This window comes from Panulirus ornatus, chromosome 9 (genome assembly GCF_036320965.1).
Source record: "Panulirus ornatus isolate Po-2019 chromosome 9, ASM3632096v1, whole genome shotgun sequence".
NCBI lineage: Eukaryota > Metazoa > Arthropoda > Malacostraca > Decapoda > Palinuridae > Panulirus > Panulirus ornatus.
In genome coordinates, this window is record NC_092232.1 from 21,240,439 (window position 1) to 21,256,527 (window position 16,089).

The window sequence follows — 16,089 nt, forward strand, 5'->3', positions numbered from 1 at the left end:
CGTAGTCAATTTGCAATCGAAGAAAGTCCACTGAGCCGGAATCAACTTCTCGACGATCTTTCAGAGGCCAACGTTCAACCCTAGAGTGTCAAGGGGGGCCCGATGGAGATACGTCCTCGACCCTCGCTGGAGACATTCTCAACCATGTGAAGCCGATAATAAACGCTAGGCAGCCATGTGAGACACACTGAGGTATCAGACATCCACCGCAACAAATTCGCATCCTTGGGCATGTACACAATCACCCGGAGCCATATCTACATCTACCTCAGGCCTTTATACATTCCCCAGAGCTACCCACGAGGCCCTGCATCTTCACCACTTCGAACCCCAAGTAAATCGGGAGTACAACACAGCTCGAGGGGTCATAACTACATCCAAAAATAGTTTCCAAAACAGCCTCAGTCACGTCTTGATAGCATCCAGCTCCTCGAGCGCTGTCAGATCTACTTTCAAAAAGCCGTTTGAGTTACTCCGTCATTAAACAGGTCTCAGGGGTTATTCTTAGGCCAAAGACAGCATTCCTACGTTCACATCCAGACTCCGGACAGCCTATGATATTAGATCTAGATTCCAGCAGACCATAAAATCATAACTAAGGGCCAGGCAACCCCTCGGCATCACGTATGGACCCAGGGCAATTCCTGCAGCCCTAGACGGACCCCAGGAGTCATCGGAAACTGAAGACAGCCGGGGAAACGTGTTTTGGGGCTGGTTAGGTACGTGGGAGAGCAGGTTTGTTGAAGCCCTTTGGTCTGCAGTCGTGGCCCCAGGTCGATGAACTCGCGAGGCGCAACAAGTGGGTTGTGGCGGGTTTATGACGTGTCTCTGGAGACCAGGTCGTCACCGCTGCGATCCACGCCGGCCTTGCGACCAGTCCTCGTCGTAAGGTAGTCCTGCTCTGCCAGATGACATAAACTATTCTCGTCAAGGGAAAATCTGATACAACTTTGTAAATGCGAATTTTACTGCCTTTCAGTGAGAAGACCACACTTACCGGCGATGGGGTACGAAGCAAGTGAGGATAAAAAAGGGGTCCAGCGGGCGAGACGCTAACAATATCACTCGCTGGCCCGGCAGGTGTCTCGGGTCAGCAACATTTGTGTCTGTCTGCGCCTGACTGTTAGGGCAAGTGTCACTCACCCTGCCCCTGATCTCTGATATAAACAATCCCAAGAAACTGATCATATATATTTGTTTCTAATCTTTGATCATCTCCAGGACCTCTTTCCAAAGCTTTCTGTGTTACTTTCAGTGGCTGGGAAATGTAGACTCCTATGAGCTGAAACGTTCCTTGATTACATTTTATTCCCAGTGATACAAGCCTTGCTAAATATGACTTTTCACTCGCAATATAACCTTGAGCAGCCAGAGTCCCGTAACACCCATATATATATAATATATATATATATATATATATATATATATATATATATATATATATATATATATATATATATATATGTTGGAAAGGATCACAATTTTGCGCGTGATCAAGATATTCCCATGAGTCCACGGGAAAAATGAAACACGATAAGTTCCCAAGTGCACTTTAGTTTAATAATAACATCATCAGGGGAGACACAAGAGAGAAATAAAAGTCAGTTGTTATACATCGAAGAGACGAAACTAGGACGCCATTTGGTAAACATGTGATTGTCCTGGGGATAGGGGAGAAAGAATACTTCCCACGTATTCCCTGCGTGTCGTAGAAGGCGACTAAAAGGGGAGGGAGAGAGGGGGTCTGAAAATCCTCCCCTCCCGTTTTTTAATTTTCCAAAAGAAGGAACAGAGAAGGGGCCCAAGTGAGGACATTCCCTCTAAGGCTCAGTCCTCTGTTCTTAACGCTACCTCGGTAACGCGGGAAATGGAGAATATGTATGATATATATATATATATATATATATATATATATATATATATATATATATATATATATATACATATATAGGGTTAGTGACTGTATGAGGAAGGGAAAAGAAAAAGTGAAAACACGAGGATAAGCTGACATGCGGCATGAATGAAGCGAGAGGAGGGAAAAGGCCGGGGATGCGGGGATGGAGACCTGGGGAAGGAGATAATGTGGTGGTGGGTGGACAGGTCGTGACCACGGGCAGTGAGTCAGAGAGAGAGGAGTGAATAAGACGAGGGAGATAATGGTCAGGATAGAGGTAATGGTGGGAGACAAGGAGGTGAGGGGAAGCCAGTTGACGGAGGTGGTGGAGGACTAGGTGAAGGAGGTGAGGGGGTGAGGATGGCCGGATGGTGGAGGTCAGAGGAGGCTGGATGATGGAGGTAAAAAGTGGAATGATGAAGGAGAGGTGGCACACATTACGGTGAGGGTGGGACAAGAAGAGGCATCACATGATGCGAGGTAAGGAAGGGAGGAAGAAGAGGAGGAGGAGGAGGAGGAGGAGGAGAACTCTGAGAGAAGAATGGGATGGTAAAGGAAGGGAGCGAGGGAGAGAAAGGGAGAGAGGTAAAACAGAGAAAAGATGGGAGAAGGAAGACGAGGAAGAGAGAGAGAATGCGATAAGCAGAAGATACAGTGATACAGAGGGAGAGGAGGAGAGGCATCAGACACATGGATACATGGGTCAGGACACAGGCAGAGGGCCACTACCATGGGCCAGAGATGCCTGGAACCAGAGGCAGGAGACAGAAGGTTGAGGATTATAAACAGGAACCACAGGGGAGGGAACCACAAGGGAGCAGGGAGGTGGAACCACAGGGGAGCAAGGACGTAGAGGGCGAGACAAAGGAAGAGCAGGCAGGGTACACTGACCTGTGCGAGGCGAAGAGGGGAGGGAGGGAGTATGTATAGCGGGTACTCACGTATTGCGTGATGCGTGTACTCCTGGGGGCACGGAACATCTCCTCGGTCATCCTGGCGAAGTCGAGGCTGGTGTAGGAGGCCATGAGGGCCGTTCGGGAGGGCCTCCCCATCCTGCCGGCGTCAGTGGTGACCCTCACAACAAGGTAACGTCTGGCAACTTGCCTCTGTTTCTATCGGCGGTGCACTAAGCCACCACTTACTGTTATCCCTCACACTCTACACTTCACTTGCCAACACTCAGCCTGTCACTGGCGTTTATACAGCACCAGCTGCAACTCAGTTTGAGTTTCTCTTTACTGTCTGATATCAATGTCTTGGCAAAATACTTTAACATCTGAAAAAAGATTCAATATAGCTGTGAAAATCACGAACGTTGACAACACCAGCAGGTACAGGTAAGTCATCAATATTCACATTAGGGAAGTTATACCGGATTATTGTTTTAAAAATCATTCAGTAAAATGGCAATCATTCACACAGGCCATCAATTTTCAGAACAGAAGTAGAAATTTCAGTCTCATATGACGCCAGACAACAACAACAACAACAACAAATGGTGGTCCTGAGAGGTTCGACAGGTAGGTTCTAGTGCAGGAGTGGCAGCAGGAGGAGGAAGAGGAGGAGGAGGAGGCCCCGAGTGACAGGGGCGTCACAGTTGTGTGTACAGGTTGCGACGAACCTGCCAAGAAGGCCTCACATATATGGTCCATCTCACACGGTCTGTCAACAACAAGTAACTGCATCACTGAGACAGACGTGAGGAATCACTGCGCCTCTCACCTTTTCCTAGGACGCCTCTCTGTTATCTTCGACGTGAGTAGGACGTAGCATCGTTCACTCTCACAACGAAGACGAGACACGTACAGCCTCCGGCAGTGAGTCCGCCACTGCAGATCCCAGGGCGTCCTCGCCCGTGCAGACAGAACAGTACGACTTTACTCCTTCGTACACTTGAGGAGTGATCAACCGCCCCAAGGTGACCGCGACCCCGTTTCCTCCCCTGGTCCCCGGCGCCCCACCCACACCCAGGACTTTTGGGAAACAGCTCAGGCCTCAGGGTCAGAGAAAGTTCTGAGAAGTTGTACATCAGCGCCCCACCCTCTGGACTCCGGAGAGGAAACGCTTTTTGCCAGAGAGTCAGAGAAATCATGAATGACCCGCCTTGATTTCCAGGAATCAACCCCCCCCCCCTTCTGTGTGATGTAAGACCCTGCCACATCAGCCACCACCCGAAGCAGCCGTTGCGAAAGTCGCCCCTCCTCCCACCGTCAGTGACCTGAGGATCGCATCGCATTACCATAGAATTAAATGCGTTTGGCTCTTGGAGACTCGCCCTAAGCTTGGTCCTTATGGTCGAGAATCACTTTAGAGAGTCAGTCTAGGAGACGCTCGTGAGAACCTGTAGGTAAGAGGCAAGTAAGTGCACGAGGAATCACCAGAAAACCACTTAAAGTAACCAAAGTTACTTGGAATCGCAGAGTGTTGTTTATGATCCCACTTGGGTCTTGAAGGATCGTTATCGTCTCCCGCCATCTCTAAATGTCACTTATAATCACCTGACGTCATCCGTCATCCTTGATCTTTATTTCGAGTTCATACTAGACTCTTCTACAGCCATGTGGCATCGCATTAGGTCACCTGGAATCACGTGAAGTCATCTCCAGTCATCTAAGGTAACTCCGAAAATCACCTAAGACCATCTGGGGTTCACCTGACATCATCACTCCAAAAACCACCTAAGACCATCTGGGGTTCACCTGACATCATCACTCCAAAAACCACCTAAGACCATCTGGGGATCACCTGACATCATCACTCCAAAAATCACCTAAGACCATCTGGGGATCACCTGACATCATCACTCCAAAAATCACCTAAGACCATCTGGGGATCATCTGACATCAATCATCCAGAACCGCATGGGGTCATCTACGATAGCCTGAGATGATCTCGGACTTCGCTGTGGGTCAGCACGAGCTCATCCAGCACCACATCTGAGGTCCCCACGAAGCTCATCTGGGATCACAAAGGCCATCCGAGAACACCCGAGGTCTTCCAGAGTTGTCTCGGGTCACCTGGAATACCTGAACCTTCCTGGGGGTGGCCAGAATCACCTCATCTCGTTTTCTATCATCAGAATCACTCGGGGGTTTATCTCACATTTCCTGTCATCCTCTAAAGCCACAAATTATTTGTAAATATTTCACGTGACGTGCAATCCACTTTGGCCACTTGCGATGATCTGGGGTCCCTGGCTTCACCTTACGTTACTCGGTAGCGTTTTACGTCACCAGGGACGGTTCGCTCCGAGGACGTCGGCCATTTAACTGGCTGCCAATGGGAGAAGGTGGAGGTGACAGGTGTAGAAGAGGGTCGTATCGGGGATGGGGAAATGCCAGAGGGAGGTGAAGCTAATGAGAGGGACACGTGACAGAGGAGGGCAGTAGTAAGGGGAGGTGCTGCGGGTGCTGAAGTGCATTGCTGTTGAGGAAGTGAAGGCAGGTGACCAGGGTAAGGGAGCGACTGGGGTAGGGGGAGGTATATTTAGGAGGGAGGGAGGGAGGGAGGGAGCGGCAGAGGGCACGTGCTGCAGGATGGGGTCAGTGTAGCCAGGGGCAGATGGAGAGCTCTGGGTGCTATCGTTGGTTGCCATGTGCCGGCTAGAGGAGGATGGGGTGGTGGCGATTGTTAGCGGTGTCAAGAAACAGCAGCAGCAGCACACAGAACCAGTTGCTCCGTGGAGTGAAACAGTTACGTTGCCTCACATCAAGCCGGGTGACACTGAAGGACAGAGAAGAAGAAGAAGAAGAAGAAGAAGAAGAAGAAGAAGAAGAAGAAGAAGAAGAAAGTGGAATACACTCGAGATTTTACAGTGACAAAAATGACTAAAGCATCAGAGGACGATGATGATGGTGTTGGGGAAGGCGTGCCGCCTGCCGTAACGATCGACCAGTTCGAACATAAGGTGAGTTATCGCGCCATCGGAAGATAGGAATTTGTTTTTTTTTACCCGTCTGCAGTTAAGAGTAATGTGATGTTTATAGCGTGCCCAGCAGGGTACCGTAGGCCACGCTGGGAACTGATGGCTACAGAATTTGTTAAATGGCCTATTCTGTTGCCAGTGTAAGATTTACTGTGTGGTGTTGAAAGGTACACCACAGCGGCAGGCTCTACCACAGCGACTATAACTTGAACGTCAAAGTCTTGAGGGGTCACCGTAAACCTCCAGTCTTCTCTAGTGTCTCTAGATGCACCCATCCACCAAATCGAACCCACCTGCGCATCGCTGGGTTAACCATAATCTTCTAATATACCAACAGCCATGTCCGCCCCCCATCCCTGTGTTCACTAGCGCATGTGTTCGCCACGTGGATTGCTCGCTGGAGGAACCCCCTGGACTAAGCAGTCCATTCTAGACGCCCCATCTTGTCTCCTCGGGCGGATAAGCGGCAAGGAAACTGCATCTCCTGCACCTGGTCAGGACAGAAGGAGCCACGGGGCGAGTGTTGGTGACCCGGGCGCGCGGTAACTCGTGCAGCGCCATGTGACCCACCCTCCGTCCATCCCTGGTCTGCCACGAGGCTACGGGTGGGGCGGGGTGTGGCGGGAGGGTGGGTGGTGTTGGAGAGGATAGGGGTGGGGGAACGGGCAGTGGCGGAGGGTTGTTGTCGGCAAAAACTAGTTCTGCATTGCGACATCGGAGCAGCGGCAACAATGTGATCTGAACTTGGCATCTGGTTGCAAAACAGATCGTGAAATCATATAAGGATCTGGTATTGTATAGAGGCGTTTGCTCCATGTCGGGGTGTGAAGGGACCAGGTTTTCCTCCAGGTCCACCACCGCCGTGAGTCAGGTCATCGTGAACCTATTCAACTTTAGCATCGTGCAGGCCTCCCTCCCGCTGAGGGTGGGTTACTACTCGTCGTTAAAAGCGATATCGTCGGTAAATGTTGGTCGGTTGCATGAAGTTACCATAAACCCCTAGACGCCTTATTGTGTGTGGATGGTGGTCCGGCGTGCCTCACCCCGGAGCCATTTACGACAACTCCAAGAAATCCGACGAAGGTGTCTGGTCTACACTAAGAATCATAGGGCATTGCGACGAGTCCTTCAAATGGCAGAGGACATATAAGCAATCCCAGTGCCACAAATGCGCTGGGGGGTGTTCGTCGTCCATCACCGCATCAAAAAATATAACTTTCATAAACCTGTGGACCTCAGTCCAGGGTCAGCCTCAACTCTGAGGAGAGCAGAGGTGGTGCATCAAGTCTCCCCTCACGTCTACGCCGGTTGGGTTAATGCCATCTGGAGACTATCGCCTACCAGGGTCATTAAGGCTCTTAACTTCATTTTGGAACCACTGGACAGACAAAAAATAATAATATCTTAAACAACATCTAGTGTTCAAGATAAGTCTAATACTAGACACGTGCGTTATCCATGTGACCCTTACAGAAGTGTCTGTAAGTCTTGAGTTCAATATGAAAAATGCTTGACTCAGTCCAGATGTTAGGTATGACAATATGTTACAACTGTTGTATGAGGTAAGACTGCTGTGGCTGTTTCAAAATAAAAGAATTGTTTATCATTCTACACTGAGGTAATCTCCTACTTAGAGTTAGGTAATCTCTTCCTTAGAGTTAGGTAATCTCCTACTTAGAGTGAGGTAATCTACTTAAACTGTAAACAATCTCAGGTGATCTACTTAAGAGTGAGGTAATCCCATACTCAGAGTGAGGTAATAATCTACTTAAACTGAGGTCATCTCCTGCTTAGACTGTAACAGGTCAACTCACATTAGATCAGGCAAACATAACCGTCACGCATCGTCTGGGGCAATATAACGTGAGTGTGATGCAAATAAGAAAAACGTAAACAAGGCAAAACAGTAAAGTCATCCCCTAAAATAACTGAACTACTTCGTTAGTAAACAAAAAAGTTGTTGGAAAAGGTTTAAGTGTCTCTGGGTCAATTCAACTTTCTATAAAGCTGTCCAGTTTTTTGAGAAATGTTGCGAAATTGTCATGACCTTTCTGAACCTCGTAGGAAAAAAAAATGCTGGAAAAAAATAAACGATGTGAAAATGTTACGTTCGTCTAACGTCATCAACGGCACAAAAAAGTGGGCCCAGTGCAGCGCCACGTGGGATCCGCCGCAACCGACCCGCCAATAAAATGTAAACAGACTTGCCAGGGGTCGCCAGACACGGGGGGATTATGGCATCAGCAGAAACCACGAGGGTGGAACGTGACCAATGCAGCCACGTGGTCACTCCAGACCAGAAGGAAAACAATACATATATACATATCTTTCATCAAATATACTAATTCTGAGACACTTTCACTGAGTTATGACCAACATTTAGATGGTATGATAGAGAGGCGATGACAGGATTTACAAACGAAAATCAAGTACTTTAAAGGTTTTTTCAGTGTTTATCTGAACGATTTCATCAATTCAGTTTCTCTTTAATGGATTTCATAAAAATACTGAGGAATCTGGAGCATCTGGGACCGCTACTATTGAGCAGAAATAAGATGAAGCAGCGGAAACAGGCACGAGATGGGATTCAAAATTCTGGAGGTCGACCCTTTGAACACGACGGTACGACCTTGGGGGTAAGTAAGTACGATAGCCTTGACCTTTACCCTTGACCTTTAAGGACCAGGTCGAGGCGTCACACCATGACACCCAGGGGTCGTAACGTCGTTCGCAGGGTAACCCCTGGGAAATCCTCACAAGGGGCTTTGGGTAACCGACCTTGCTGCCATGTGTTCAAACAGTCGGACCCCATACCCAGCGATCACCTTGTAACACCACGCAATCGATAGGTTATATAACCCGACCAGAGCGAGTCTCCGAACCCGAGGCGTCTTGCGCTTTAAAGCCATCATCATCGCTGAGTGGAATTCTGGCCTTATTTCCTTCTGCCTCAAGTAGTAAGGCTGCATCCTCTCTCACCTAACTTTTTAACGCCACTCGCTAAGGAGAGGTTGCCGCCCCGGGCGCATCTGTGCAAGCCAGGTCGATCAGAAACGAACTTGCGTCTTTGATATTGTGAAAACGGGTGTAGTACACCAGCCACGCACCCTTCCACCACAGAGGAATAAGAACGCGTTGCATGGATAGCTGATAAGTGTGACACAGCTTTAAACATCCCCAGGATGCCATACTTCGATTGATCTGGTCACGTCTGAAGAGCCTTAAGTAATCCCAAAAGCACGCCGGGATGATTCTTGGGTCAGATGGTCAGGTCAGAGGTCAGGCCATCATACACGAAGGTCGTAGCGTCGTGGTGAAGAAGAGGGAGGGACCAGGCAGGCTCGCTGTCACTGTCTGAGGTAACCAGGTAACTATGGGTCACACGATGTTAGGGAGAGAGAGAGAGAGAGAGAGAGAGAGAGAGAGAGAGAGAGAGAGGAGAGAGAGAGAGAGAGAGAGGATCATCATGCGCATCGTACACAACCACAGCGCCAGACCTGTGGAATCGCGTCGTGGGGATATTCTTCATAATTACCACACGTGCCCTCCCTCTGACATGCGTTACTCCCTCCCTCTTGCCCCCACCTGAGGCTGGCCAGGAATACGATCACGGAAATAACTCTCTCTCTCTCTCTCTCTCTCTCTCTCTCTCTCTCTCTCTCTCTCTCTCTCTCTCTCTCTCTCTCCGAGGAATGAGGAAGTCTACTCGCGTGGTGTCCTCCTCAGATTTAGAACATAAACACTGACGGACTGGCTCCTCGTCAACATTGGCCGCTGACTTATTAGGTCACTAACCTCCGCAGAACGAGCCTGGTCCTAGGTAGGTACCAGCAGTACCACCTAGGCTTGGTGGCACATAATGCTCCCTACATCCCATCAGTATAGTTCCACCCTCTGTTGGCTGCACTCTGGTTTCGCCACGCTGCTGCTGTACATGACCGATTGAGATCTGACCTGGACGTGTTGGCTATGAGGCCGTTGCTCTCTTCTGGTAACTGGCACTTCCTCGCCGAAGTGGGAAAGACGACAGAGAACGAATAAGACCCAACCTGTGTGTGTGTGTGTGTGTGTGTGTGTGTGTGTGTGTGTGAGTGTGTGTGTGTGTCCGGACGCCATGGCAAGACACGAACGTGCTGGGCAAGGAGGCCAATGTAGATCTGACACCCATGTTTACACGACGCACAAATGACATTACAAAAACGGGTGGGGCTCACTTCAGACACCAGGTTCGTACAGTCTTCTTGGGAAGAGTAGTCAAGACGGGAGGAACGGAGGACAAGACGCGATATACTATACACACACACACACACACACACACACACACACACACACACACATATAAGACCACATCACCACTACACGGGAGGATACACCTGTCCGCTATACGAGCACGACCGCAGCCGCCCAACTGGTGAGAACCGGACCTCTGTCCCTCCCTAGAGAGAAGACATCGTCAGTTCTGATGAATGAGACGAATAACTACAGAAAACTTTAAAACGTCACAGTTTTCATAAACCTCGACGGCGTTTAGAGTAAAAACGAACAATAAATGAATGAAAAGATGAAAGATGGAATACAATAGAAACAACGAAAATAGCACAATACAATCACCAGCTACATTTAGCACAATGGAATCCCGTCACCTTTGACTGAACTACGCTGTACTTGGTCATGTTCACAGCACAGTATCAACAGACACGTTACTGATACAGTTACGTAGACCAGCCGGCTCTTTAATCAAATTCCAGAGAACAGGGTTCGAAGAACTTTGAAATTAAAAAAAGAAAAAAGTTGTTTGGTCCACGTGAATACATATATATATATATATATATATATATATATATATATATATATATATATATATATATATATATATATATATATATATATATATATATTATCCCTGGGGATAGGGGAGAAAGAATACTTCCCACGTATTCCCTGCATGTCGTAGAAGGCGACTAAAAGGGGAGGGAGCGGGTGGCTGGAAATCCTCCCCTCTCGCTTTTTTTTTAATTTTCCAAAAGAGGGAACAGAGAAGGGGGCCAGGTGAGGATATTCCCTCAAAGGCCCAGTCCTCTGTTCTCAACGCTACCTCGCTGATGCGGGAAATGGCGAATAGTATGAAAAGAAAGAAAAAAAATATATATATATATATATTTACACAGTGTATCATCATGCGTGTTGGGGTGGGACAACAGTGTCGGGTCGAAATGGCTGGGGATATTTCTTCTCTATCCCTTTTCTTACTTTATCTCTGTTGACTTTAGCTACCCTAGGCCCGGACTGGATATAAAACAGTTGTCCTCTCTGCATTCACTTGGAGGCAAGATACGAAAGAGCTGCAGAGCCCCGGACGGTCCTCAAAACACTACCAACTGAACACTGCACAGCACACGGGCCATCTCGCCTCCAATATACGACGACTCAACCTTAACCAGCCTTACGTATTTCTCGAACTCAAGTCTCGAAATGCTGAACAAGTTTACTGGCAAAACACTGACTTTGTGTGTAAGATCAAATATTACCGTTATGTTTATATACTAGTTTACTCAAGTTCTGTGTCACAGAGTTTTGTGAGCGAATGAATAATGAAGGAGAGCCAGCCGTGTGAGCTAAGCAGATCGTCTCACAACCAATGGTCGAGCTGTTCACTTTACGTCTCTGAGCCTCACGTTACCCCTCAACAGTTAACCTGGTGTTGAAATGAACACATCCGATAGACATGTAAAATGACGAGTTCTCTGACGTTCCTGTCTCATCAGTCTGTTCTCTCCTGCTGCTGTAGCGATGTTTTTTCACAACGATCATAAGCTCTGTGTACAGGAGACCACCTCTGTGTGGACCCCGCCTCTCATGATAGATCGGTCACGGGAGAGAGGAGGAGACCCGCTGGCAGTGTCAACAGAGCTGGGCTGGACACGCCTCTGTGAGGGTAGATAAATCTAACATAGACTTCTCTAGTTAGAGTCTTGTCGTGCATACATATACGTACATATGTCAAGATCTACACACACACACACACACACACACACACACACACACACACACACGTAAATCCTCTTCAGATTGTAGGAAAATGTATACTGGTGGTGGTCAGCTTCAGTTAGTGCAACTAGAAAATTTATGACCTCTTGCGCTGCCTGACCCAAAAATGAATATTATGAACTCAGGTACAGGATGACGCCAGAACCAGTCAAAACAAGATGGGCGAAGATAAAACTAGAGATAAAAGCGATAAGAATGGCACGGAGACACCAGAGAGCAAATGTTTGCGAATGTCGTTGGGAACTTGTGAACGAGCAAAGACCAAAGGATAACACAACTGGAGCCAGAGTTTAAGACAACTGAAGAAGCATACCAAGGACCATGAAGGGAGTCATGAGGCTGGAGAGGAACAGAAACACAGTTTAGGTGGTGTGTGTATGTGTGTGTGTGTGTGTGTGTGTGTGTGTGTGTGTGTGTGTGTGTGTGTGTGTGTGTGTGTGTGTGCTAGGGAAGGAGGTTCCAGGAGATACGAACACAGAGGAAAGAAAGATGAAGCCAGTACAAAGAAGGAAAAGTCTGACGTGTCTTCCCTTGATGTACTGGAGGCTGTGTGAGCAGAGGAGAGAGAAAAAAATAGATTATTAACAATATTGGTCAAGGTAACGTAAGAGTATGACCAGGAACCATTCAGGAGGAGGAAAGGACAAAAGTGGAGCATGTTTCTACCGGAATGATATCGGAAGCTGTTCAGGCAGGATAAAGGTCTCACACACACACACACACACACACACACACACACACACACACACACACACACAGAGGAGACTTCGCGTGTAAAAGCTTTCCTCTCGTTACGAATCGTATGATTGTTCTCGAGGTCTTCCCTTAACACCAGTGACCTCACCTTGGAGAACAATGGCTCACGGTAACACCAGGGGAGTGAGGGAGATCAAATCCTGAAGTGAGACGACGGTACGACCTATGAGCACGGCGGTACGACCTAGGAGCACGACGGTACGACCTATGAGCATGACAGTACGACCTATGAGCACGGCGTTACAACCTATGTATTTCATAGCCTGGACTCTAACCTCCCTAGCTGGCCCTGGCTGCTGTCTATAGGGTCAGGTCAAAGGCTTGGCCATCCATCACCCAGGGTCGTATCGTCGTCCTCAAGGCCGTCCCGTCGTGCTTGAGGGGCTGCAGAAGGACGTGCAGACACAGGCACGGCGCCGTGACCCCAGGTGTTCACAGCCACCTCTTAAGTCATCAGCAACACCCCAGTAGTGAGGGCGGCCACCACACCGTCCTCCTTGACCCAGTGACTCTGGGAAGCAGACTGATCCACCACATGCCTAAACAAAGGCGAGCTCAGGCGGCAAACCGAGAATGCCTGATGTACAGTCATGACGGTCGCTCCGTGTGCAGAGCCACCGTCCCACGCCCCTCTCTCTCTCTCTCTCTCCACTCACCTTCGAACTTTTTACCAGGAACTGTGACACACACACACACACACACACACACACACACACCTCACGGGCGCCTCATGATAAGGGCCAGGCCCTGAACAGCCTGGTGATAAAGGAGGTGATCCTGGGGACTGAAAGATAACAATCTCACACCGAAGAATGGATGAGTGTACACTCGTCCTTTACACCTCACATCATCTACGTGGACTCAGGAACGGACAACGGAGACTCGAACCCAGTAACTATAAAAGCGTATCTCGAACCATTTAAGGAGGGGCTCCTGAAGCGTGTGTCTGGCGGCTGGCGACGGGTCAAGGACCTTCGTCCTCAGCATCTGTTGGTGCTGTCTTCTGTCAACACTCACTCACTCACTCACCAAGACCATGACGTCACTAACTATCAACAATAAACATCATCTTTTCATGGATCCTTTACCGGTACTACGAGCGCTCTGAGTCGAACCCTCGAGTTTCAGCAATATATAGTTGGTGCCGCTGTCAGCGGTGAGCGTATTGCACCGCCCATGCTCATCCTGTAGGCGGTAGCGCAAAGAAGGATTACAGGGAGTCACAATAGGTCATTATCAGACCCTAGTGGACAGACAGTCATTACATAAATCATTACTAAACCGGTTCATTACGAAACCGTAAAACTTATTATGCTTGAGTTTGTAATCATGACATTCACACGTCCGTTATCCTTATCAAGTTGGCTGCTATCTATCTGTATCAGGGATACACTATTCATTACATTCATACCCTTCTAATCTTTATCAGGGAGTTCCTACTTATTACATTCATACCCCCTGTTATCTTTATCAGACTTCCTGATTAGTGTTTGGTACATTAATACCTTGTTATCTTCATTACTGTTCCTGCTCATCATATCCATATCCCTTGTTATCTTTATCAGAATTCCTATTTATCACAATGACATCCCTGTTATCTTCGTTAGTGTTCCTACTTATCACAGTCATAACTCTGTTATCTTCATTATGTTCACTACAGATCACACTGATACACTTATTATCTACGCAGGACAAATCATCGAATTCTAAAACAGGCATTAATTTGCATGATGTCCAATTATCGTCAAAGGAATTCCCTGGATGTGCATGAAGGACCCACCATTATCATCATGAGATGTCTACGTATTAATTAATCTCGAGTGACAATGAAAAAAAAAATATGACTCTAAAGAATAAAAACTGAAGTGCGCATACCCTAAGGCTTTGTTTATCTTTGTCCTTCACTCCTTCCATTTTCGAAGAAAATGAGAAAATAATGTTTCAAGGGAGACTGTCGTATAAATACATCCTGTTGCATGTGTGTCAAGTATTCTGTGGTGATGATCAAGCAGTAACTGCAGCGTTTCCCGTCTCAGTTCAGAGGCCATGATGTGCTGCACCCTATCACCTTTGCTACCCTGATGCTTGGCTTTGGTTACGAGTTTCTTTTGTTAACTCTCGATGTAAGACTGATCAAGGTTACGGTAATACATATCTAAGGTTAAGTCAGGGGTTAATACGTAAATATTCGACCATAATTCTTTCCTTTTATATGTTGATATGTGAGTAGAGTTCGTCAGCAGTGTTCTTCTTCAGATAGGTCGGAGCTTAGGCGTCCCAGAGCATGGTAGGCAGGTGTGACCTTTGACGTGACCTTGAGGTCACCCCATATGCCCTTTCGAAAGGCCATCTCTAACCCTCTACAAGGCCTCGGAGATCTTCTTCTGTATCTTTATATCTGACTAACTTCGGCTGCAGTTTCTGCTTCCCCAGCCGGTTTGCCTCCAGTAGTGCTGATCGTGTAGCGAAGAGTATCTTGGCTACGATGGAGTCCTGCTTCTTATGTTCTACTAAACCTTTACGTCCACAGTAGTGGCTCGGTTGCTCATGCTCCAATGCGCGTCACGTCAGGTATAAAGCGAAAGGGGTCATGAAATTCTTTTGTGCCTCACTCTGCCTTCAGAATAACTGCAAAGCTGTTCTTCGTAGATTCAAGCACACTTAAACAGACACACAGACACACACAAAATGTGTTGATCTGCCCTCGTAAATCACTCTATTTCCTGACCGATAACTTCTGTAATCCGCCCTTCCCTATACTTTTCTGACCTGATTAATCTACAGCATACTCTTCTAGGCATCCTAATTTCTTGCACTTCTGCTTTGGATGAATCCGCTTGCATTTCTCCCTCCTCCACCCTCTTCAACCGAACCTGTGTCCTCTCTCATACTTTCCTTGCTCGAGGTTTTCCGAGTTCTCTCCCAGCTACAGGTGGACAGAGGGAGGAACACGTGCAGGATGGCATAACACCTCGTGTGCTAAAGGAAGGTGCGTCTCTGATCTACCTCCAATCCAATTTCTTAACGTGTAGAAGCCCAATATTCACTTCTTCTAGGAATCATGCCTTACTTCAGCCCATCTCTAAGGAGATCGCTCCAGCCCCTCTAACTATCGCCTCCATCGCTCTACAATGTTTTCGAAACTCTCCTCAACTTTCATTTTCTTAACCACAAAATCTCATTCCTGTTTCTCAGATCATCAATACAGCGTATGCGGTGTATGGTCTACTGGTGGTCTTTGTCACCCGCCCTCGGTCCTCCATTCTTCAAGCTTCTTTCTTTGACCTCGACATTCCCAGAGGCCAGAGTGAGGCACAAATCTTTGCTTATCAAACCTCCTTCCTTTGGCTTTTGTGCTGTTCTCTGTACTCTAGTAAATCATTTCCTACCTCGAATATCCCATTCACTCTTGTGCCGACTATTCTACTTTAAAAAATTCAGTTCACTTTACCTCTCCTCCCCACCC

At 47.7% G+C, this 16,089-nt stretch overlaps 1 protein-coding gene across 3 annotated transcripts in view; it reads right to left on the reverse strand.

Moving 5' to 3' along the window:
- LOC139750252 (uncharacterized) overlaps positions 1 to 16,089 on the reverse strand; it is a 398,093-nt gene that overhangs the window by 295,177 nt on the left and 86,827 nt on the right. For all 3 annotated transcript variants that reach the window (XM_071664785.1, XM_071664786.1, XM_071664788.1), the window contains exon 2: positions 2,836 to 3,170. In XM_071664785.1, coding sequence (XP_071520886.1) covers positions 2,836 to 2,946 — 111 coding nt within the window. In that variant the 5' untranslated portion in view covers positions 2,947 to 3,170. The remainder of the gene's footprint in view (positions 1 to 2,835; positions 3,171 to 16,089) is intronic.